The following is a 25,411-nucleotide window of genomic DNA, read 5'->3' as shown; positions in this document are numbered from 1 at the left end:
TACAATCCAGTAACCTGGACATGGTGAGAAATATATTCAGTGATGCTGGAACACTGGTGCTGACAGGTTCTAAACACATTAGAACAGTAATGTGGTAAAAAATATCACTGTTCCTCCTGAGAGCCTTTTTAGTCCTTCTAATGATGGTCAAGAGGAACACAATAGTAAGGCAGTCATAAATATGACATGCATGAGTAGGTTAATCTACTTTCAAGTGTTTCTTTGAAGTTTTCTCTGTGCTGTGTAGTGAATTCTGCCAAAAAGCTTGTGGAACAGTTCAGAGAAAGTTGAGAATCGTGTGGATCCATTAACCAAGTGAACTCTTCAAGAGGGATACCATGTCACTTGCTTCATTTCTGAAAAGATTTGAGAATTCAGAAATACCACGAACAGCAATGGAGAGCTAAGCCTGTGCTGCCAGTTTAAATCAGATCAAAATTTCCTATTTATTTCATCTCAGTTAAGGCCAAGTCAGGACTTGTGTTGGTCGCAAATTGTTGGAGAAGTTTCAGCACCATCTCAGCTCCCTCTCCAGCCTCCTCCCTTTAGCATGCAGAGTATCAGAGAGGTCACTAACCACTTGAAACTCAGCTCTGTGTGCCATGAAAAGCAGCAATATTTTGGTGAGGCAAGTGGTGAGGGTTTGTCATTAACCATATAAATAATTCAGCATACCTGAGGAAATTTGGAGGATGACAAGCTCAGAAATATATATTAAAACCCACAGTACTGAATTCTAATTAAAATTTATGTTAATAGCAGAATTTTCTTTTACAGAAGGTACTTTTTTTCTAACTCTGCTTTTAATCAGCTGAGTCTAATGCAAATTAATGATTCTGTAACAATTTACTTCATATATAATGGTACAATTTGGCTGGTAAAATGGGCTGAGAGAAACCTCATGAAGTGCAAGGTCCTGCACCTGAGGAAGAACCCCAGGCACAAATGTCACTTGTGTCACATTGTCCAGTGACTGAGCAGTGGAGCAGGGTGCCCAGTGAGGCTGTGGAGTTTCCATCCTAGAAGACATTTCAAAAGCTGTGTGGGCAACCTGGGCATCCAGTGTCTGGTAGCCTTGCTTGAGCAGGGGCCAGAGCTGATCACCTCCAGAGGTCCTTGCCAATCTCAGCCATTCTGAAATAATAGTCCAGATAGCAAATTAGGCAAACATGGCCTAAAAGCAGATATATTCTGACAGTAACCACTACTCTTTGGTGCATGGAGGCAGAGATTTCAGAGCAGCAGAGTCAATAAGAGCAGCAGCTGTGGATGTGAGCAGCACAGGGGTGTGTAAGCCCTTGATACCCAGCAGCAGTGCCCAGGGCCTGGCTGTGTGTGCTGAGCAGACCCAGAGCTCACTCTGCTGTTGCAACAAGCTGGATCAGCTAGTTCACATGAGGTGAAAATATCCTAAATCCTGAAGTTTGCCATCTGAGGATAAATTACTACAGGGAAATAGAGCCATATAAGTAATAATGTTAGAAAAAGTAAATTGTGTTATGCTCTATGCCCGTCTTTTCTAAATATTGTTTTAAGATGCATCTGAGAGCATCTGAGTCTGACTTCACAGAACTGCAGCAAAACCTTCTTACATGGAAGGAATCACAGGCAGGATTTTCCCTGCTGTTGAGTGGAGATGTTTGCAGCCTCCCAGGTCCTGAACTGGCAATTCAGAGCAGTTTGATTGCCTGCTTGATTGTTTGTGAGATAACGGTGAGATTGGCAGTGGCAGGGTAATTTACTGAAGATTGCAATGTCAGACAATATCCAAGGGGGCTCGTGAGCATTAAGGTGTGATTCACATGACTGACAGGAGCCTGAGGGATTGATATGGCCATTCCAAGTTCAGGGTGTCATCACAAGTGTTTGGCCACAGCATCCCATAATCAGCTGCATGATGAGGTCATTACAGGCAGAACTTCTGCTCACCTCTAATAACAGCTATGCCAAAATATGATGCAGCTCAATAGGTAAATGTAAATTTGTCAGAGGGAGTAATTTATATCCTGTGGTTTGCCTCTGTTATTTCTAGTGTGTTGATAGGGTTTCCTTGCTTGGTGGTCATCTGAGAACTGGGTGGACTTAACAGTGGGCAAAGCTCAGTTCAGAGTTGTAGAGGTCTCACAGAATGGAGGAGAAGCTGAGGAATTCTCAGAAATAGGAAAACTGCCTTGAGTTATACCCTGAAGCTAATGATGTCCTCAGAATGATTATATCAAGTGGGGGGAAAATTAGATGTAACAAAACAGAAAGATCCTGCAGCCTTGTTGGAGAGAATTTTAAGATGAATGGAGCTCTTAATGTGAAGAGGCGAGTGACCTTAAAGCAACATATAGCTCTCACAACAAGGTAGTTTGTCTGACTTAAATCTCCTTAGAGGCCTGAATGAAACATTGTCAGCATAACTTGGCAATTTTGTTTTTAAATCAGGTCAGGCACAGTCATTTCAGGCACACAAAATGGGTTGGATATAAAAGGCTAATTGTAAAATAAGAAAGTATTTTGTAGTTTTTAGATTGTTTTTTTTCCTTTAGGTTGTTGTTTTTCCAGTTGTGCTGGTCTGTTGTGCACTTGAAAATCTTGAAAATGCATGAGTCATGATCTTAACCTGAGGTACTTTTGTCTGCTTCCATACTGGAATGCTCTCTCTTTTGTATGATTTTCAGTGTATATCCAGGCCATATTTGCATTCAAAAATCAGATTGATACACCTTGGAAAGTGTTACAGACATAAGTAGATTGCAGATTGAACTCCTGATTCTTGCCAGAGTAGATGAACAAATGTTTGTAAATTGTTAGAGATGATAATATTTCAAAGCAAATGGTTAATAATTTCTAAATTATAGTAGAACTCCATTGAGAGAACATATTTAAGTTAAATAATAATACCAAATGAAGAGATGATGATAGAATTGTTACTGCATGTGCTAAAATTGTTATTTATCTAAATATACAGATTGATCTCTCCCTTGATTCCCTTTTAATTTCTGGTGTTAAAATTCTCTTTTTTTCTTAAAAATGCATCTTAAAAAATATTAATGATAGAAAACAATCTGTAATATGATGACTGAACCCACCAATTTTGTGACTGATATTCCTTGTCCAAGCATGCACACAAGCTGTGAGCCAGCTATCCATGGGAGGTGGGAGCTCCAGCAGCCCTTCCCTGGGAACTGCCAAAATGGCTACAGTGTCATTTGTGTTTTACTTTGATAATGATAGCTTTGTCATCTCCATCTCCTCTCAGCTCTTCAAATGGAACAAATAAAATCAAACAGCATAATTCTCAAGACAGGGAAAAAAAAAATCAGCCAAACAAGCAAATAACTTAAACAGAAATCCTTTATTGTTTCCACTTCCTTTTGCCTAATTTCAGTCCTTGACAGATTTATTGAGATTCATCCTCATCTAACCCTGATTTGCATTAATTGTAGTGGTTTTTAAGGAATGTGCTCAAAGCCTCATCCTCATGGCACTGTTGGCTGATTTACCAGGTTTGGGGCATGGGGATGCTATGAAGACTGAACTTTAACCGTTTTTCCCAGTGCCTTAAGATTTCCATGGGTATTACTGCTCCACAGCTCCGTGCTGGATCTTAGTGGTGCCTGTTACCTTTCAGATGGCCTGGTGGACTGCCTGGACCCTGACTGCTGCCTGCAGGCCACCTGCCAGAACAGCCTGCTGTGCCGGGGCTCGCGGGACCCGCTGGACATCATCCAGCAGAGCCACGGCGCCGCGCCCGCCGTCCGCTCCTTCTACGACCGCATCAAGCTGCTCGTGGGGAAGGACAGCACCCACATCATCCCTGGGGAGAACCCCTTCAACAGCAGGTGAGAAAGCCCCTCCAACTGCAGGTGAGATTGCCCCTCCAATAGCAGGTGAGAAATCCCCTCCAACTGCAGGTGAGATTGCCCCTCCAATAGCAGGTGAGAAATCCCCTTCAACTGCAGGTGAGAAATCCCCTTCAACTGCAGGGAGCAGCTGGGAATGTGACACGTGTCGTGGTTTGAATGGACAGGTGTCTGCTAAGGAAGGCAGGAGCCTCCCCAGAAATGGAAAATTCAAACCGCTTCCCTCTGAATTGTTATAAATTTGAAATTAAAAGGCTCTCAGGCAAAGATATAGGAATAGGAATAACAGTTCTTTACTAGGAAAACTAAAAATACAGATGTAATAGTACAAACCACAAAAAAAGTACTTCCAGAGTGAGAGCAGTCCCTGCCCCCTGTGTGTCAGGGGGTGTCCCAGCCCCATCCCATGGGGGCTCAGCCCTCCTGCAGTGCCAGCTGTGGCTCTGCTGCAGCAGGGATCCTGCACAAGGGGGGAGTTTTCCTCTGCATGCTAAGAAATTGATGAGTATATTATTTATGTTCATATCACCAAAGTTAAAACTGAAGAAAGAGCTTCATTTAAGATAACACCCAAAGGATTGCACTTCATTACAGGAATTTTTCTCAGTCAGGATCCCATTACAGGCTTAGTGGGTGATGTAGAGCATGTCCCTAAATATTTGTCTGTGAAAAGAGGATCATAATGTTTCTGGATATACCAGGCAGGTCCCCATTGTACTCACCCCTGTGCTGTGCACAATCATTTCCATATTCCATCAGGAAACTCCTGTTGGATCCTACTCTATGGAATATAGATTTTATGCTGTTCTATAAAATACTCCATGCATACACATGTGGAGTTGTTGAAAAAAATAGAAAAAAAATTGTTCTACTTTCACCTTTTTTAAATCCTGGAAGTGTTTAAGGCCAGGTTGGACAGGGATTGGAGCAGCCTGATCTATTGGAAAATGACCCTGGCCATGGCAGGAGGTTGGAACAAAATGATCTTTAAAGTCCCTTCAAACCCATTCTATGGTTCTATGAATTAGTGCTCTAAACTAAACAGGAGCTGAGCAGTTCAGTCCTGAGGCTCCATTAAAAAAAAGAACTCTTTGGAAACTTTAGTTTTGGGGGTTTTTTTAAATGTTCCTCATGGTAGGACTCTTAGTTCTGTTTTACTCATCTGAGCTACACTGCAGATTTTAACACATCTTTGCAAATGACCTATTAATGATGTTAAAATTGGCCTTCACCTCTAAGTTTTAAAGGTACTTCTGATAATTCTATGGCTCAGCTGCTATTTTTGGTACCAATTTTAGGCAAATCTAATGTATAGGGTCAAATTGTAAGTTTTAGAACTGATGGGTTTGTCTTTTAAAAGTGCCACAAAGTTGAAATCCCAACTTTTCCATATACTGAAGCTGCCATTGTCTCAAAAAGTAGCTCCTGTGTTTGTAAGCTGTTTACTGAGCTCAGTCTGTCATTCCATTGAAAGACATGAAAAAGTGAGACAAAATAATGGTTTGGGGTTTTTTTTCCAGTCTTAGTTTAAGAAAAACGGTTATTTCCTACTATAAAGGAAAAAATAACATAAGTTATTGATTGCTAAAATAGGTAAATCTCAATTATTATTTTCTGTGCAGAAACAAGATTAAATGATGTTTCCAGGGGAAAAAAAAAAAAAAAAAGCTGTGTTTGTACACATTTAAATTCCTTGGTAAAAATATATATATATATATATAATTCTTGTATCAGTTCAGTTTTTCTGTTACACTTTTAAAAGATTACCAAAGAAAGGTGATTGTATGTGTGACTATTAGTCAAAACATTGCTTCTTATAAGTCCATATTTTAGCTACATTTTAGCTTATTCTAATATCTATTTTGTTCCTTATTTAAAATTTTAGAAATAAAAAGGAATATTATTGACCAAAATATTTTATTCAAATTATTTCCTAAAATACTAAAATTGAAGGTAGAAAAAATTAAGTCATGGGCATTATTAGTTTTTTTCTGCCATCTGACAATTTCTTTCTAAATCTACTTTCTGCACAGTTTTCCTAGAGAAGCTTAAGTGACTTTTTTTCCTGCATCTGTTTCTGTGTGTTTGTCACATAAAATAATTCAAGCAAAATGAATAATGCCAAGACAATTATCTTGGTCCAATGTGTTCCCAAGCAGATTTTTCTCAACAGGTTTCAATTTCTATTAAATCCCATATTCTGTTACAAAATGTTGATTTAGCAAATTAAAAATTGACCTGATGGGTGAAAAAGCACTTGAAAATCCTAAAAGAAAAGTAACAGAAATGGCTCGTTTTTATTAATTAGATTTTTTAAATGCAGTATTGAAGAAAATATGTCACCCTATTTGAAATAAAAATATGAGGAAATAGCAGTTAAATAGCCAATATAATACAGTTAGAAATGTACCTCCCAGCCCCTGCACATCTCAGAGTGGGCAGAATAGAGCTGCAAACCGTTCTTGGTATCGCTGATGGAAGGAGCTGTCCTGTGCCAGGGGCCCATGGTCAGTGTCCAGCCCAGCCAAGCTCAGCCCAGGTTAGTCCCCTTGCCCAGCTCAGACATGGCTGGCTCAGGGTGCTGTGCCTGGAGCCTGCTGAGCTCTGGGAGCAGCCCCAGTCCTGCTGGAAGGGCTCCTCATCCCCCTTCTGTCAGCAGAGCAGAGTTGGAGGCTCCTGCTGGAGGCACAGACTGGTGAATATATAAAAGTGCAGTTTTACAATCCCTGAGATTATGGGTTAAGAGCAGTTCACTCTGCCTGTTTTCACCTTCTCCAGTTTTCACATTTCCAGTATAGCAATGGAAGCCATCACAAAGAGCTTTTCCTTTTCCATTGCCCTTTTAGCAAACAGTTTCTCCCTCCCCAATCTGCCTCTCTCAGGGCTCAGGAGGATGGAAGGGAAAGGAGCCAGGGGCTGGGAACTCCTCTCCAGCTGGGAGCAGCAGCACTTTGTGCCTGCTGTGCACTTAGCAGCAGCAGAGCACTTGCCAAAGAAAAAATCTGACTGTGCCTCTTAGAGGAATAGCTCATCTTCATCTCCCTTAGGTTAAACAAAGCTGCTTATCCTGCTGGCCAAAGAAATGCTTTGTCTTGCCTGTGTGTAAAGCTGGACTTTAAACCAAATCCTCCTTTTGGCAAAGTGCAAGCAAGGGTTCCAAACCAGGCTGGAGTGCAGTGTGCAGGTATCAGTCACTCCCTGAGATGAGGGAATTTCAACCTTGATGTGGAGAATTGGTGGTACAAAACAGAGATGTGGCATTGCTCCATGTTTGTCAAGTGTGTCAGGCACCCACAGGAGTGGTACTGTGCCCTGCAGGGAGGTTTTGGAGTTTCAGTGGCTGCAGGGGCACAGCTTTGGTCTGGCTGAATGGGAGGGACCTTTGTACCCTGCAAAGCCTTGTTAGACAATGAGGCAAACCCTTGTTAGGTAAGAGCACTGACTGCCATTCTGTGTGCACTTCTCACTGCATAAACAAGCATTTTCTTGATTTAGGTGTATAGAGGGAGCTGGGCAATATTCTAAAAACCTTTGGAGTAAACTGTATTTAGAATAAATGCGGTACAGGTGTTCCACTACTTCACTTATAAATGACATAACCTCCCTTTGTAATTAGCTTTACTACCTTTAATTCTCTTTCTTTTCCAGTCTTGTGTCTCTCATAAGAGGCCAAGTGGTGACTACAGATGGGACTCCCCTAGTTGGGGTCAACGTGTCGTTTGTCAAGTATCCAAAGTACGGCTACACCATCACTCGCCAGGATGGCACGTGAGTGTCCCTGCTCCCCTGAGCCCCTGGGTGCTCTGCAGTGTCTTTGCTGATTAACAGATGGTGTCATCTAATGGAACCATGTGGCACCAGGCATTGCCTTCCTCCCAGGGCAAAGAGCTATTAAGTAAACACAAAAGTAATTTTTCACACGGCGTTTTGAATACTAACTGCATGTAAATACGGACAGGCTGACTTTGATAATGACGTGTTAGCAGGCACACTCCTTTCAAATAAATTGCTCTGTATCTATGAAAACATTTGTGGGCTACAGCAATATCCAGCTGAGACAAGAAATATTTTATTTTAAAATGGAGAGCAGGCTAACACTTCTAGGAAAGAAAGAAAGCATCATTATAGAATAGTATATTTTGTTAAAATTTCCCTTCTGTTTCTCTTTGCTTTTGAAGAGACACTCTCTTTTGAGTTTCTTCAGGGTAGAATGTAATCAAAAGATTCTAATTGAGTATATTTAGACAATTTCCTGCTGTGCAAAAAAGTGCTTTTTCCCCCTTGTATCAGCTTATTTGAAATGCACACAAATTCAGATAAACAAAAGTCATTGTGTCATGGTTTATCTGGTTTACTGGCTGTGGTAACTAAAACAGTTTATCTGACACAGGCATTGTAAACATTTGCCATTTTATCTTGGTCTTGCATAAAAACAATGGAATTGATATAATTAATACAAGTCAACTGAACTATAGGGAGTATTGAAGTTCCATACTTTCCAGAATATTAATCTGTTATAATAAAAGTAAAATATTGATTTCAGTAGTTTAAAATTGCAGTAAATGGTGAGCTGAACTATATTTAAATCTGCATAGATTATTGATGTCATTGAGTAATTTGTTATGTTGCCAGCATTTACATAAAACAAATATACCTGTTTCTGTTGTCAGAACAACCTGAAAGCATTTCTCATTTAAGCCAGGTTTGAAATGCCTGCGTAGCTCCACATTACTGCTGTGATTGTGTAGGGAGTTGGAATTTAGGAAATTAGGTTGAAACACCTAATTTCTCTTAAAAATGATAGATCAGTTATCTTGGGGACAGGAACTCTTACTTGTAGACCGCTTCTCATTACTGTTGTCTTACTGCCATGTGTCCCATTTTATGTTTGATGGACAGGATCTTTTAGGAAAGGGATAATTCAGTGTTCTGCTCAGAATGCACTTGGCTTCTCTGCTATTTCTATATAAAGGTTACTTGTAATAATAAATGTGGTGGTTTGTTGGTTGGGTATTTTTTAAATTATTTAATATTTAAGGATTTATAATTTTATCAGAATGAGTTTTGTCCGAGTGACTTCAAATCATTGCTTGTCTTGGCTGGTTTTTAGCAGTTTAGTTGCCAGAGGTTCACATCCCATTATTGATCATTGGAACCATGACATTTAAAACATAATCATGGTCTGCTCACTCTCCCTACCTCTGGTGATGTGGGGAGAGAATCACAAGGGTGAAAGTAAGAAAAATCTTGCATTGAGATAAAAGCAGTTTAATAACTGGAATAATAATTATAAAAACTGTAGTAAAAAGGAAAATAACAGAAAGATAAATTAATTCCCAGCCAGGTTCTGAGCAGCTTTTCTCCTAGTTTATATAATGGCAGTTATATATCAATGTATATTACTATATCACTCTATGATCTGAGATATCCCTCAGTTCATTTGGGGTCAACTCTTCCAGCTGTGTCCCCTCCTGCCTCTCATTCTACTCCCTGGTGTGATGGGGTGAGGAGGAGGAAAGGCCCTGACTCTGTGTAAGCATTGCTCTGCTTTAATAAAAGCACCCCTGTGTTATCAACATTATATCCTGAATCCAAAACTCAGCACTCCGCCAGCTACTAGAAAGAAAATTAACTCTATCCCAGCCAAAACCAGATAAATACCCATCGCTGTTGGTATGCCTCTGTAGCTGTCTCATTAGCCAGGAGTGTGATTACTGGAATTACTCAGTCTTGCCCTTCTAAAGGCCACACTTTTCTAGGTTTGACTTGGTTGCAAATGGTGGAGCATCCCTGACGCTGCACTTTGAGCGGGCCCCGTTCATGAGCCAGGAAAGGACGGTGTGGCTGCCATGGAACAGCTTCTATGCCATGGACACACTTGTGATGAAGACAGAGGAGAACTCCATTCCCAGCTGTGATCTCAGTGGCTTTGTCCGTCCTGACCCAGTCATCATTTCATCACCACTTTCAACTTTCTTTAGTGACGCTCCCAGCCGCAATCCCATCGTGCCAGAAACCCAGGTAATAACAGTGTGAGTGAGCAGGGTGGGGAATTCAGTGGGCAGGTGACAGTTCTGGTCCAAGCACAGGGCCACCACGTGTCCCCTGCAATTACTACAGCAAATGTCTCTGCAGAGCTGCCTTTGTTCTGACAGGTGCCAGGTTTTCTAATGAGGGCTGCAGGAGATATCCCAAGGTTTATGTCACCCAGACACGTTTATCTTTGATCGCCTTGCACTCTCCCATTATCATAAAACATACCAAGTATATCTGTTTATTTCAGTTGCCAGCTTAGGTGTTTGAAGAGAATTTTGCAAAGGCTTGGCATGTGGTGCTGACCACAGACTGTTTCCTTATTTCTTAATTAGAACAAAGGCAAACTCTGTTGGTGCTATTTTTTTCTCTGCTGTATTCAGTTTTATACTGTTAGTGGAAGTTGTGGGTTCCTATGATATTTCTTATGTTACCCTTGCATATAACTTGCAGTAAAAAATGTTTGTACTTATTTGCCATTTTGCCAGCAGTGGGCTCTTAAAAAGTTGTGTACACAGACACCAAATAATTATTTGTCAGAAATGTCACCTGAACTGTGTTGGTTTGAGGACATCCACTCCCAGTAAGAGAAAGACATAAGCTCAGAAGAATACACAAGGTGATACATTAAAAAAAAAAAGAAAAATCAATAATGTAAAGTGTTTGATGTCTTTCCTTCCCAGGTTCTTCATGAGGAAATTGAGATCCCTGGCTCTAGTATAAAGCTCAGCTACCTGAGTTCCCGCACTGCTGGATACAAATCCTTACTGAAGATCATCATGACTCAGACCCTGGTGCCACTCAATCTGATCAAAGTTCATTTGATGGTAGCAGTAGAAGGGCATTTGTTCCAAAAATCATTTCAGGCATCTCCCAACTTGGCATATACATTTATCTGGGACAAAACAGATGCCTATGGTCAGAAGGTTTATGGGTTGTCAGATGCTGTAGGTAAGTCAGCATATACAAGCTCCAAGAGTTTCCAAGCAACACCTATAATTCTAAATAAGAAAACTGCAAACTTCCTTATGGAGGAGCACATGTAGACTGAACAGTTCTTGTCTCCCTGACACAATTTATCTTTCTATTATGGTTCTTTTACACATTCAGGATCATGTTCAGAGGTCTAAACTTCATCAACATGCTTGGGTTTCCTGGGTTTCTAAACCTGACTTAGAAGGTTTAGACCAGGCAATGGGAAAAACTGGCCATAGGAACTTAGGGAAACCTAATCCATCATTATAATTTTGTTTTCTTTAGTTATAAAATGATCCTCGTGCTGGACTGGCTGGCAGTCTGCAGTGCATTTGGGTTTTCACACATACCCTTATTGTAGTCTCTTGTGCCATAACACATTTGAAATGAAAATGCTGTTCCTCTAATGCTGTTCAGTCTTGTAGTTCTACAGCTATTTTTAGTTAGCTTGGTTCTAGTGGGTAGGAAGAAGAGTGATCATCATAATATTTTTCAGTTTTCATTGACTGTCTGAATAATTTTAATACAGCAGTGTTAAAAATGAGCATCAGAGCTGTGCCGATGTGGAAAGAGCAGGTTTTTTTTTTTTAAATCTTAATTATTTTCTATAATTTCTAAATTATTCTTTGCTATAGTTTCACTTTCTTATGTTATTACATGGGATATTGCTTTCCTGTGTAATGCTTACAGTGTAATTTTGCTTAAATGCACATGAAGTTTTCACTGCCGTTTGGTATATAGTATGTAAAATGAATATGCTAAATAAATGCTGTGAACATCTGGCAAATTAAGAATTTATCTTGTCCTGCTATCTGATAGTTTTAATTATTTAATAAAATTTTACTATATTTTAAAAATTTTATTTCTCACTCTCCTCTCAGCAAACCCATCACTTCCCAGTGTGAGCTATTAAAACAGAAGTGATCAGGTCCCTGCAGAGTACATGTGAATGAAGTTTTAAATTTGTGTCTAGTCAAAGATCTGAATATAATATTTTAGAATAAAAGTGAGGAATGTAATCACTCCATCTTCTTGAGGGGGCTGGGGGACTGGAATACTCCTGCTCTGGACATTTAATTCAGTGTTTGTTCAGCAAGTATATTAGATTTTATTTCATTTCAGTGTCTGTGGGGTTTGAATATGAGACTTGCCCCAGTCTCATTTTATGGGAGAAGAGGACAGCACTGCTGCAAGGATTTGAACTGGATCCCTCAAACTTAGGAGGATGGTCTCTGGATAAACATCATGTACTTAATGTCAAGAGTGGTGAGTTAGTTCATTCCTTGTGTTTGCTGTTCTATATGACATATTTCCATTGTCAGAAAATTGTCTATAGACATATTTCCATTGTCAGAAAATTTCTATAGAATTTTAACACATTTTTTACTGTTCTGCACAGGCTGAATTTCTTAAAGTCCTAATCTTTATCCTCTATTCTGTTTTTCATTTATTCCCCTGTAATATCTTTCTGTCTTCCCTGTTTTTCTCATGTTAGCCACATCTATTCCTGGTTCCTTTTGCTTGACCTCCTTTTCCCCCTAACCTGAGATGCAGCTTACAAGGAATATAAGTCTGGGACAAGATACTGAGTCTCCTTTGCCTTTCTCAATAGTCACCTGTTTGTTTTTTCCTCACCTTTTTTTTGTCTTCCCATATCCTGATCTGAATCTTCATAATCTTTGTATTTTGCCAACAACTCTTTGGGAGCTGAATGCTCAGCATACATTTTATTTGTTCCCTGCAAAATGTCATTTGCAGCCTTCCTGCTGCTCATTACCAAGTAAGAAAATGTATTTCTGCTTAATAAATCTAAAGTATTGTTCAGAATTGGCTAGATCAGGCTATTTGAACTCACTTCCAGTGCTGGGCAGTGGATCCACATTTGGGTCCACATGCCAACAGAGAGTGTTGCCACCAGTGGGGAGCCAGTTATGTTAGGGTCATGCAACTTTATTCCCACAAGAACGTGAAGCTGAAAGTTTCCAGCCAGATTTCCACAGTTTTTGATGCCCCAGAATATGGTCACACTGTCAGAAAATCCACTCCTTTCTTGGAGCAGGGGTCTGCTCTTTCAACAAATATTTTGAAGATAAATCCTATCTTGAAGGTATTTTCTTGAAGTCTAATAGAGATCTGTACCACCAGCTTCCCTCTTGCCTTTTATCATTGATCCTTAGCAGCCCTTCTGGGAGTTTGATCTTTCTCCTATCTTTTCATTTTCTGAGCTATCATTTTCTCTGGTTCCTCCATTTCTCATTTTTCATTTTCCATTAAAAAAGTGTGAAGAACTGAGAGGTGGAAAGAGAACAGTAAGGTTGGCACAGAATTCCAAACAAAACATGATGCAGGAAACTGGAGTGAGACACAAATAAGGAGCAGCTCTTCTCCACCCACTCAGAAACCTAAACCACAGTCCCAGGCCAGAGCTGTGTGGCAGGGTTTTCTTTCATAATGAATACCAGAGGACTCTTGAGTGTAGGTTTGAGTCTGTGGGTGTGTATGTGTGTGGGTTTTAACACTGAATCTTCATTACACCTTTATTTTTACAACTGCGAAATCCTCCTGCTCTTTTTGCACCATTGAAAATCCGAACGCCAGAGTCATTTCAATGTACAGTCCTTAAAAGCGGCTGTTGAAAAGAAAACAGCCTCAAGTCCCCTGCAATGAACAGTGGTAATAACCACTTCTTCTCCTCTCTGTCCTTAGGTATATTGCACAAAGGCAACGGAGAAAATCAGTTTCTCACTCAGCAGCCAGCTGTGATAACCAGCATTATGGGCAACGGGCGCCGCAGAAGCATTTCCTGTCCCAGCTGCAATGGCCTGGCAGAAGGAAATAAGCTCCTGGCCCCTGTGGCACTGGCAGTGGGTATTGATGGAAGTCTCTTTGTTGGGGATTTTAACTATATCCGGCGTATCTTCCCCTCCAGGAATGTCACCAGCATCCTGGAGCTGAGGTAAGGCTTCACCTCAGTGCTTCGCTTCTGGAGCCTGTGCTCAAATCAGCCTTTACCATTACTTCTTATAATTTTGAAAAACATTGTCGCTTTCAACCTATTTAAATTCCAGTGGAGAAATGGGGCACAGAAATGCATAGTTCAAAGTCTGTAACTTAACCTGAGCAGTGACTAAAGTGAAGGATTTAAGAGCAGAAATCAACTTGTACAGAAAGTACACAGCATCTCTTTCTGTCTCCTTAGTAATCACTGATTCTGTCCTCCCTCAGTGCATCTTTTAGTTTGGTTTGAAAAGTCTAGAACTGACTGCCCTTAGGTACTGAGCCACAGTGACAGGCAGAGGTGTAACAATCTCATGAGGTCAGAGGGAAGCTTCTGCTGCCAGTGGTTTTGAGATCCACTTTCACATTTCTTCTCCATGCTTGTGAGTCTCTTTCTCTAGGTTGACAAGTGCAGTTCAGGTTGACATACAGATTCATTTTGCATCATCAGAACTCTTTTTAAGATTTTAACTCTTTCCCCTTGTCCCGTGCCCTGCTCCAGCCTTAAGATTTGATCACTTAATAGGGAAGGCATGAGTGTAGAATGTACCACTTCACCCATTTCTGTTCCATCTCCTTTTTTCATTTTGCCAGGAGAGGCAAGAGCTATTGCTTCAAACCCTAACTCATGTAACTGACCTTATACTTACAGCACTACTGAGTATTTGCAGAAAAATGAGGAAAAATTGCATGCCCTGGCTGTCTGCTGCCCCTCCTGGAGCCCACTCAGGCAGCAGCATTGGTCCTCCTGGAAATTGGATACAACTGCAACGTACATTGAGTGAATTTAGGTCACAAGTCTTTTTTTAATGATATGACCAATAAGCAATTCCTCTGCTTCCACATTTAGTTTTTAATTAGTGGGGAAAAGTGCAAAATGATTGGACTGTTAAAGAATAGGAGGCCTAGCTCTATTTTACACCTCTCTTCCATTCATGTCATTCTGTTGATGTCACTATTGTGAATTCTGATTCTATAGAAAAGAAAAGAGATCTGATTCAGGCCAATTCAACTCTGAAATCACTCTCTGACACCTACCTCATACACCATCAGGCTGCCTCATTATATTTTTTTTTTAAAGTCATGGATCATCCAGTGCTTTCTACTAGCAGCTCAGTTTAAACCACAGAAGGTAGCTGGCATGGAAGTGTGACCTGCTATAAATATTTATATCAATATGCACTGTAACTCTGCATTATACAGAATATGCTAATTATTTTTTTTCTAAGCTGTTCAGATCATTTTATCTTTGTAGTAAATAGGACTACAGCTTTATAGGTGAGGAGAAACATTTTCAGATTAGGATATTTCTTATAATGCATTTATATGTACCTCACCAATATCAGCCAGTGAAAGTTTGCTAGCCCACCTTGTGTTTGAAAATGTTGCCTCAAAATTTACAACAATATTAGTGTGAGTACTTTGCTTCGTCTCTCTGTGAGAGAGATTGAAGGGAACATGGGTTTTTATGATGTGTGAGGGAAAATTGGAAAGGACATCAGTAAAGAAATAGAAGATGGATTTTTATCTGCTGTTGTCCACTTCCTCCTTTATGAAAGTCTGTTTTCCATAGCATAGTTTCTTTAGCTTCTGTTATAACTAGAAGCAATTAACAATGAAGCTGATGCATTGTGAGTGCTGTTGGACAGCTGCAAAGGACTTGACATACAGATTTTTAGGATTTGCATTATGATGTCTTTTACCCCCCGTTCCTCTAAAGGGAATTAAGGTCCATTCCAGCAAACATAATCTATATAGCAGTAATTGTGATTCATTGCTCATCTTGAAATCTGCATGAGTTACATGGGTAAGAGTTTGAAGATTTGAGCCATTTTAGTGTGAATGAGAGCCGAGTCTTCAGCTCATATCAAGTAATTTGGGTTATGTTGCAATCAGTACATCCTCAAATATTGCAAACCAAAAACATCGCTTTGTTTAGATTTCACAGCTGATGTCCTTTTGGTTTCACATAAGTCCCTATAAATCCTGAGTGCCTTTATGTGTCAGATATATCCCAGTGTGCACGTTTCCTTCACACTGTGCTTTGTGAAGGTGCCTGGTTGAATGTCCAGCAGGAATTTGGGCTGCACTGCACGTGGGACTGCAAGCTGGGGCTGTGCCTGGAGTGCTGCAGCTCAGGAGTCACAAACCCCCTTGCTCTGTTCAGTGCATATTCCTGAATGGAAATTACACCAACACAGTGAGATGCTGTGTGAGTGGAGAGTGTGTTCATTTTCTTGTGGGAAGTAGAGAGCACTTTTCCTTGGGCTTTGTGTCTGGGCAGTAAGCTGTGGATCAGTTAATGCTGTTTATCTCCCATTGTACAGTACCTTACTGCTCACTTAGAAGGGGCTTTTTTACCCTGACTTTGGCTTTGATAGGCTTAACAGACACCAAGGAGCATCCAAACTTGCTTTAAGCAATTATTTTAGAGACTAGGAGGAGAGAAAAACAAACTGCATAGTAAAAATGTGTCTAGAAATGGCCTGTTAGAGAACTATTTGATTAAAGAAGTTGCCTCCAACTGGCAGACAATGTCCAAAACCAGTACTTCCCCCTGCCCAGCTCTGTATTCAGAGAACTGCCAGTTTCTCTCACTCCTAGCCCCCAAGCTACACACATTTCCATGGGAAAATTCTTTCAGTGGTTCAGAAATTTTCGTAAATATGAGGGGAGGGGGGTGGGGGCAGGGGTGTCCTACAGGGAATTAGCTTGCAGCTCTACCCCTCCCACTCATTCTTCATCTGGAAACGAAGCTAAGGCTAGTGCTGAAAAGAGATATCTTCTCCTGTGTCCTTTTGTAAAATAAAACAAATACTATGTTTGCTTTACCATCTATTCTTCAGCTAACTGTTTGTTCTTTTTTCTTCTGTTCCCTTTCTATAAAGAAATAAAGAGTTTAAACATAGGTAAGACATGAGCTCTTTCCCATATAATTTGATATGGTTTGTTTGCTTCATTGTGTTTGCTTTTTGTGTTGTGCTTCTTGTGTAATGTTATGTTCTTCATGTACCATATATAGAAACATTTTTATGTGCTAATTGTGTGTTATGAATATGATAAGCATTAGCAATTATGAAATGCAGTCAAAAAGCAGCCAATAAGTCCTGACAGTAATTAGAAATTTCTAGTAGAATGCAAGTATAATGAACCCCAAGCTAACTTCTAGATAAACACCTCTCCCTGCTGTCTATAATTGGTCTAAATGGTCAAGGTAAACTACAACAGCATTTTCACAAATGCCAGAAGGGTTCACAAAAGCACTAATGACTGCATATAGGTCAAAAACTCATTTTCTGATCATTAATGATTTTCTGAACCCGCTGTCTTTTGCCATAATTTAGTTTATATTTCTTTTTTCAAACCCATTTAATAGCCAGCCTGTGGGGCTGGCTGTGTGCAACCACTAGAAGCAGTCACTGTGAGATTCAGGAGGGAGGCCTGACCCTCCTGCATGTCAGGAGGAGAGCACTAGGACTTCTGGATGGCTGCAGCATAGGAAACACTTGTGCCTCCTGACATGCCACACCTGGGACAGGGATCATATTCACCCCGGAGGAAATTAAGGGCAAGAACAAGAAGAGTTCTTGTAAACTGTTTCATAGTGTCCTGTGCATTACCCTTTTTAAACCATACTTTCCATTTCTGTGACAAGTTGATGGAATAGATGGTCTGGACTAAACAGGATCATTTCCCCTTAGCAATATATTTTGGCATAGAAACACCTCTAACTGTTCTTATCTGGGTGAATTCATTCACAATTTGCTGATGATTATTGGTGATGCTGGAGGCTCCTCATTTGCTTTAACTAAGCCTAGTTAGTTTTCCATCTGCTTAGAGATTTGCTGTGGACAGCTTCTCTTTTGGTAAAGCTTAAAGAAAAGCTGCTGTTGAAACAGAATTTGATGCACCTGTGAGAAGAACAGGGAGAATGAGCTGCACTTGCTGCTGGGTCCCAGGTCCCTCAGAGAGCAGAGTGAGGCTGCAGGTGGTGTGACCACACATTCACTCGGGGGCTGGAGCCACAGACATTATTGGCAGTGGCCTCTGAGCTACCCTGAATGCCATGGAGAATCTTTTAAAGCAAGTTACAATCCTTGGCCTTCTATAATTCAAGTGAAAGATTGCAAGGGTGCAGAGAAAAGAGAGGCAGAGCTCTTTAATTGCTCGGATGCCAGTTTGAGAAATATTGAGTACTCATTTATAAAAAAAATCCCTGTTTGAGGTAATAGTCTCATTGATTCTTTGGGAGCACAAAGAGTGCATGTTACCTTCCAGCAGTCATTTTCTGTCAAATTCCCTCAAAAATTTGCTTTGAGTTTTCCACTATCACTGTTCTCTGACCTAGTTCAGGAAAGAGGGGAGGAGTATGGAACAGGTCTGCAGCTCCAGTGAGCTGCTCTCTGATCTGGAACCAAAGCTTGTGACTGATCCCTGGCACAGCTGCCCTGGGGGAGATTCCAGAGGAGAAAGGCAGGGTAAGCTCCATGGATGCACCATGACTGCAGGAGAGGAGAGGGAATATTCCCATATCCCATGTTCTGCCATTGCTCTTTACCCTGACTCATGTCTTATCCCATCCTGGGCACACCTAGGGCTGGCTGAGGGCAGAGGAGAGGCAGGGGTGGGCACAGCCTGGCAAAACCATGTGTAAAACAAGAGACCCTTCCGTTCCTGCAGGGTGGCTGCTGCTCCCCTGGGCGCTGTGTGAGCAGCTCTCTCTCAGCACTGACTCCAGCAGGACCCTCCCTTCCAGGGGCAAGCAGCAGTGTCTGTGCCCAGCCCCAGCCTGTGCCCAGCTCCTGGAGGTGCCCATTTGGCCAGGATGGGGGATGTACCTTTTTGCACAAGGGCCTTGCCAAAGGCACCAGCTGCAGGGCAGCCTTGAGCTAAGTCTGGGTGTGTTTGTGAGGTGCAGCACAACACCAGTGCCACAGCAGAGTGTTCTTCAGTGTGAGGGGAAAGCATGGTGGGAGAACAGAGCAGAGTTTGGAAAGCGTTTGGAAGCAATGACAGACATGCAGGTGTTAGTATGGCTCAGATACCTGGGAGACTGGAGGAATCTCTAAAGTGGAAAGAGCTATTTTTCTATGGAGCATTATTTTGGAGGGATGAGAAGGAATGTGGTAAGGGTGTAGTGAAGAGGTGCAGTCTGCTGCTGAAGATAATAAGACAAACTTGGGGAATAATGAGATTGTCCTCTAATCTCAAGCATGTCACTAGTTTCCCTGCATAACTTTGTCTACACCACTTAACCTCTCTGTGCCTCAGTTTCCTCCTCTGTAAAATGGGTGCTACACCCATCTTTTTAAAGTACTCTGAGATCCATGCATGAAATAAACCTGCCAAGTATTTTTTTTTGTTTATTGTATTTCTTCATCTCTAATTTCTACACTCCTAGACTTCAGCAGATGGTATTGCCTCTGCCTACTGAATTGAGATCCAACCAATCTCCTTCCTACTTTCTACAGTCTTAGAACAAACCACTATTGACCTAAACCCATGGCATGTCAAAGACTGGCATAGAGGAAAATAACTGTAGAAAGTGATATTTTGGGGCCTCCTCATTCTTCCAAATGTGGTCATGACCACATGGCCACAGTTATCTTGATGTGCCGATGGATCCATCTGCTGAAAGTGGCTTTATGATAGTTTCAGCGATTCTGCTCGAGAAATGGCCTAATCCATCATAGCTTACCTCTGTGTATCCTCACTCTTGGAGATGGGCACTTTTGCCACATGAAACTAGGAGTGTGGATATTTGGAGGCAAATATCTCTGGTTACTGGTAAGTAACCTTCATTTTTTTCTTCCCGTCTTCATTTGTCTTCTATGCTTTGAAACCATCATTGATCTTATTTATGCTCACCCATAGGCTCCAAAGGCTGGAAAATCCACATCATGCTTAAAATCCAAATAAACTGAGTAAAACTAGCCAGGCAAGATTTTGAAAATATTTCTGCACTGCAGTTCTGTGTGTGTGAATGTATATATATTGTGAAGATTGACATTTCTCAATTTGCAGATGATTTGCTAAAGTAGTTCCAAAATGTGACAAGCTGTCAAAAAACATATATTTCAGAAGAGAAGTAGCTTTCCATATGAGCGCCCATTCCAATCACAAACTGAGGACCAGTTTTTCAATAACAGAAGGTTTGGAGTTAAAGTCAGACACTTGGGGTCTCTGGTTTTAGTTATATAACCAACTTCATCTGCTGTAAATGAGATTCTTGATAAGAATGAATGAGAACAAATTTGCTTTAGAAATAAATTTGTTATGCCTCTGCCTTCTATTTATACAAGACCTCACAAATCTTGTGGCGTAATCTAAGTAACTCAGAAGCTGATTCTTTGATCCTACTCCTATGACTTCTGCTTCCAAAGGAAGTTTAAACAAGGTAGCGGAAGGGGGGAAACAGATAAGCTGAAGAGAATTGACCTGGAGCAGATCTAAAGGGCTAAAGAGATCAAGAGGAAAGACTGCTGTGCAGCTCTGGCTTATTGGGCTCTGCTGTGCAGGGTTCAGTGTAGAAGAATGAGTGAGATTTAAAATTACAATCCCTCTGAGCACTGACCAGGCCCTAATCAAGTCAGGTCCTCAGGTGATGGTCCTTCAGACCTCACCTCCGTACAAAGGTGTCAGACTTTCTTTCCAGATCTTTCTGTGCCTGATGAGTATCCAAGCTCTGAAAGCCTGTGAAGTTTCTAGACTGCTCAGCTGTTTCTGTTTTATGCTTTCTTTTTCTCTAAAGCAACAATCCTGCTCATAAATACTATCTGGCCGTGGACCCTGTTTCAGGCTCCCTCTACGTGTCGGACACCAATAGCCGACGGATTTACAGAGTCAAGTCCCTCACGGGCACGAAGGACCTTGCTGGTAACTCTGAAGTGGTGGCAGGGACAGGAGAGCAGTGCCTGCCCTTTGATGAAGCCAGATGTGGGGATGGAGGGAAGGCAGTGGATGCAACCCTAATGAGCCCTCGAGGTAAAGGAGGAAAAGAAGCCTGAGAGAATGGCTGTGTGCAGCTAGGCTGGATGTGGAAATAATTATCTGGCAATTAAATCACTCCTTGCTTGGTGATTTTTATTCTGGGCTTTAATTACAGTGGATTGGCAAGTGTTCGTGCTTTGTTTAGTTAAAGCAAACTTTATTACCCCGGCAGTGAGTGCTGCAAAAGGAGAACAGAACACAAATTAGCAGGGTACCGTTCACTCCAAGAAGCCAGCGTGTGAACTGGGAAACTGATTACTGTTTGAGATGCAGTCTTTGGGGAGAGAAATTGCTTGCTGTGTCTTTTCTCTGAGTTTTTCCTCCATGTATCTCCTTTTTCTTCAGAGTCAGAGAAAAAAATAAAAGGATTTTTGCCCTTTCCAGTTTCTAATTTTTGACAAAAGGTTTTCAAGATGATATAGAGATTTGGAGATGTGTTTAAGGCTTTTGTTTTTTCTCTCTTGTTTCATCTTAATTGTAAGGATGAATTAATCAGGTGTATTGCCATGTGTTTCAAACATCTTTGGGTTTTTTCAGTGGCTGAAAATAACTAGATGATCATACAGGTACACAAAAATGGAAATTCTAGTTTCTTTGTATAGGAAGTAGTTTCAGTTAACACGTAGAAATTGAAAAGATGAAGCTGTATCTTCTCTCACTGCCCAGTGGGATGAGCACTGCAACCACTTGAGGACAGAATTTTTTTAGATCAATATTTTATTTTCAGCCTGAGAAATGGACAAGGCCGTGCACCAAATCAAAGCAGGAAAGAAAGGCAAGTGAGAAAAAGGCTGCCCTCCTTCCCAACAGGCAGCAGCATCTGTCTGTTCTTGAAAGGGAGCACCCTTCCATTCTGTGCCTTTCCTCTCTAAGGACTCACAGTGTGACAGGCATTGAACCTTCCCTTTTTTATAGGCTGGCAACCCCTGTGTCTTCATCTGGAAACACCAGAGTTTCTTTCTGTATTTTCACTGCAACAGGTCAAAGAATTAAAAAACCATATAGAAATAATACAATGTCCTCTTAGTTTAAAAAAAAAAATTAGAGGTATTTTAAAAGCTTTTTTAAAAATTCTTCATCCTCATTAGATTCTTCAGATTAAGAAAGGAATGCCTCAAATTTCTGAGTAAAATTAGGAGATAATTTTTTAATTGGGTTTATGTAATATATCAGAGAGCTTGAATCTAGAAATAAGATGATGCATTCTGCTGGGTCTTTGGCATGTTTGGGGATTTCTGTGGTTTTCTTTAGAGCCCTGAAGGATAAACCTGCTTGATGCCATTTCAGTGGCAGAACTATGGGTTGTTGGAGGGTTCCAGAACCTGTGCTCGTTTTGGGAGGGAGGAAGGAACAGGGGACGTGAACAAATTTCACCATCTTGTAAACAAGACAAAGCCTGCCTTGAAGCCAGGAGCCTCACTGCTGCACTGAAGCCCGGGTTTTATATTTGCAGGAATTGCAGTGGATAAGTATGGACTCATGTATTTTGTGGATGCCACTATGATTAGAAAAGTGGATCAGAATGGAATTATATCGACCCTGCTGGGCTCCAATGACCTAACTGCCGTTCGACCTCTCAGCTGTGATTCCAGCATGGATGTCACCCAGGTAGATTCTTACTGCATTTATTTTCCTCTCTGTCTTAGAAGAGATGGGCATCTATTTTGGATGACTGCCTGGCCACTTAAGAAATGCATTATGCAGCACAAGATGATAACATAGTTGATTTGTTACTGAAATGGGTGAACCATCCTTTTTACTGTGGCTAACACAGTTTATTTATGCAACTATAGAGAAATAAGGTTGAGATAATGGGAGTTTTTGTCTTAATTGCCTGTTTTTCTGTAATTATTGTAGAGCTTCCACAACGTAGCATTCATTCTTGCACAGAAACACAATTAGCCAAAGTTACAACTGCACGTAGCTTTAATATTTCCGAAAAACAAAATCATTGTTTGAAATAGTTGCTGTTCATGGCTTGGTTTCATGATTTACACTGATAAACCCCTCACTAATTTGCTGTTGTTACACGTGGAATTTTAAACACTAGGAGTGTACTTTTCAGTTTCGAGTTTTACAGTAATAATTTGTGCAACTCATAGGTACGGCTGGAGTGGCCTACTGATCTCGCTGTCAATCCCATGGACAACTCCCTTTATGTCCTAGAGAACAATGTTATTTTACGGATCACAGAAAACCATCAAGTTAGCATTATTGCTGGACGCCCCATGCACTGCCAGGTTCCTGGTATAGACTACTCTCTTAGCAAACTGGCTATTCATTCTGCACTTGAATCAGCCAGTGCCATTGCCATCTCACACACAGGAGTTCTTTACATCAGTGAGACAGATGAAAAAAAAATTAATCGGCTCCGCCAGGTAACTACCAATGGAGAAATATGCCTTCTTGCAGGGGCAGCTTCAGACTGTGATTGCAAAAATGATGTCAACTGTAATTGCTATGCTGGGGATGATGGGTATGCCACTGATGCCATCTTAAATTCACCATCTTCCTTAGCTGTGGCCCCAGATGGTACCATCTACATAGCTGATCTCGGAAATATCCGCATTAGGGCTGTCAGTAAAAACAGGCCCGTTCTTAATTCCTTTAACCAATATGAAGCTGCATCTCCAGGAGAACAGGAGCTGTATGTCTTCAATGCTGATGGGATTCACCAGTACACTCTGAGCCTCGTTACTGGGGAGTACTTGTACAATTTCACCTATAGCAGCGATAACGATGTCACGGAGGTGATGGACAACAACGGCAACTCGCTGAAGGTGCGCCGGGACGCCAGCGGGATGCCCCGCCACCTGCTGATGCCGGACAATCAGATTGTCACCCTGGCCGTTGGCACCAATGGGGGACTCAAGCTGGTCTCAACACAGACCCTGGAGCTCGGATTAATGACATATAATGGAAACAGTGGTCTCTTAGCAACGAAGAGTGATGAAACAGGATGGACAACGTTTTATGAGTAAGAATGTTTTTGGATATATTAAAGCGTACGTTTATTTTTTCAAATGGTAGTCAGTAGGCCCTAGGCTGACCCTGCTGCAGTTTGTTGTAGGTTTTTCAATGATACTGAGTAAGGCCATTGTGCCTCAGTCCAGAGCGATGCTGGAAATGGTTAAGTGGCTTTGTGATGGCGTCCTTTGGGTGGGTGCTGATCCCCCTAAATCCCTGCCTGGGGTTTGAGTTTGGGCAGCTCATCCCCACCCAGCACAGAGAACCTGTGCCATGGCCAGAACCTCAGCTTAGTTTAAGCTGCTGTTCATGGTCAGCACGGCTGCCCAGAGCCAGAGCAGCCCAGCACTCCCCCTGCAGCTCCCACAGAGCTGCTCTCTCTAGGAGCCCTCATGCTGCAGCTTCTTCTGGAACTCAAATTATCTCTCTTTCTGTTCAGCCTCATATATTACTCATGGTTGTTAAAATGTTGATTAACTTCAATGATTGTTCATTCCTGAGACAAGTGAGGAAATTAGATCCCCAGCTATCTGTCAGACCCCTGGTGTAACTTCCATAATTTGTAGATAACCCAAAAGCACACTGGTGTTCATGAGCATATAGATTAAATAGACAGAACTTCCTCTTTAAATGAAATTCATCTGAAGAGATGAGTTTCAAAAGTATATTAAAAATCTAGAAAAACTAGTCCAATTTTTATTAATATTTATCCTGTTCTTAGTAGTCTCATTGCCATTTTTTGATCAAAAAGTATTAAAAAGAGAAGCTAAATGACATATTGAAAAATATATTTAAGTATATGGCAAGTATGATGCCATATATTTTGTCTGAATTAGTTAATAATTCAAAAATATCATTCTCCAAATCAGTGAGTAGAAAATAGGAGTAAGCTTTATATTTAATTTTAAATGGCAGGCTTATTTTCAAGTCACAGCCTAGCAATGGCACACACCTCTTAGTTTATTGATGCATTCAGCTTGGCCACCTGTTTCCTCTGTTCAGAGAAAACATAAGAAATGCAGGGATGGAGGGAGCTGTGCTCAGTGTGCTGGGAATGCCTGCCCTGCTCAGCAGGGATGCTGCACACGCAGTTCCCTTTGGAAGGAAAGCAGTGCCCTCTCGTGGGGCCCTGCATGCCCAACCACTCACTGCTCTCCTCCAGCCCGGGCCTCCACCTGGGCAGGGCCTTCTTTGTCCTTCATATTTGGCAAAAATTAATTCTTCACCACAAATAATTCAGTTACATGACCACATGAAGGTATTACCTGCTGATTATAAGCTCGATTAAAAGCTCACTGGACTAGACAGAATAAATTTCATATTATTGTTGATGAGATGTGAATGCCCTTCTGAGAAGGTTTTTTTGTTGTTTTTTTTTTTTTTTTTCCTGAATAGGCAGCTCAAGGTGCAGTCACATAAATTAGGTATTTCTCAAAACACCAGAAACTAAATAGTGAATTAATTTAAAACTCTATGTGAAAATCCATGAAACATTAAAAAATGTCATCAGAAAGTTACTGGTTACAAAACTGGTATAACTGGTGTCTGAGAGTCACACCTAGTGATAAGTTAACATGGTTTATTAGCAAAATTCTGTT

General features: G+C 41.1%; 1 protein-coding gene across 7 annotated transcripts in view; it reads left to right on the top strand.

Moving 5' to 3' along the window:
- TENM2 (teneurin transmembrane protein 2) overlaps positions 1 to 25,411 on the top strand; it is a 480,673-nt gene that overhangs the window by 434,511 nt on the left and 20,751 nt on the right. For 5 of the 7 annotated variants that reach the window (XM_058815455.1, XM_058815450.1, XM_058815449.1 and 2 more), the window contains 10 exons: positions 3,620 to 3,830; positions 7,500 to 7,619; positions 9,611 to 9,872; positions 10,568 to 10,835; positions 11,982 to 12,125; positions 13,566 to 13,815; positions 16,745 to 16,765; positions 20,608 to 20,840; positions 22,300 to 22,454; positions 22,949 to 23,823. In XM_058815455.1, coding sequence (XP_058671438.1) covers positions 3,620 to 3,830; positions 7,500 to 7,619; positions 9,611 to 9,872; positions 10,568 to 10,835; positions 11,982 to 12,125; positions 13,566 to 13,815; positions 16,745 to 16,765; positions 20,608 to 20,840; positions 22,300 to 22,454; positions 22,949 to 23,823 — 2,539 coding nt within the window. The remainder of the gene's footprint in view (positions 1 to 3,619; positions 3,831 to 7,499; positions 7,620 to 9,610; positions 9,873 to 10,567; positions 10,836 to 11,981; positions 12,126 to 13,565; positions 13,816 to 16,744; positions 16,766 to 20,607; positions 20,841 to 22,299; positions 22,455 to 22,948; positions 23,824 to 25,411) is intronic. The other 2 variants (XM_058815456.1, XM_058815454.1) reach the window with 1 other exon arrangement.

The sequence above is a fragment of the Ammospiza caudacuta genome, chromosome 16 (genome assembly GCF_027887145.1).
Source record: "Ammospiza caudacuta isolate bAmmCau1 chromosome 16, bAmmCau1.pri, whole genome shotgun sequence".
NCBI classification, from domain to species: Eukaryota; Metazoa; Chordata; class Aves; order Passeriformes; family Passerellidae; genus Ammospiza; species Ammospiza caudacuta.
Note: the sequence above shows the minus strand (reverse complement) of the source record. Positions and strands in the feature narration are given on the sequence as shown.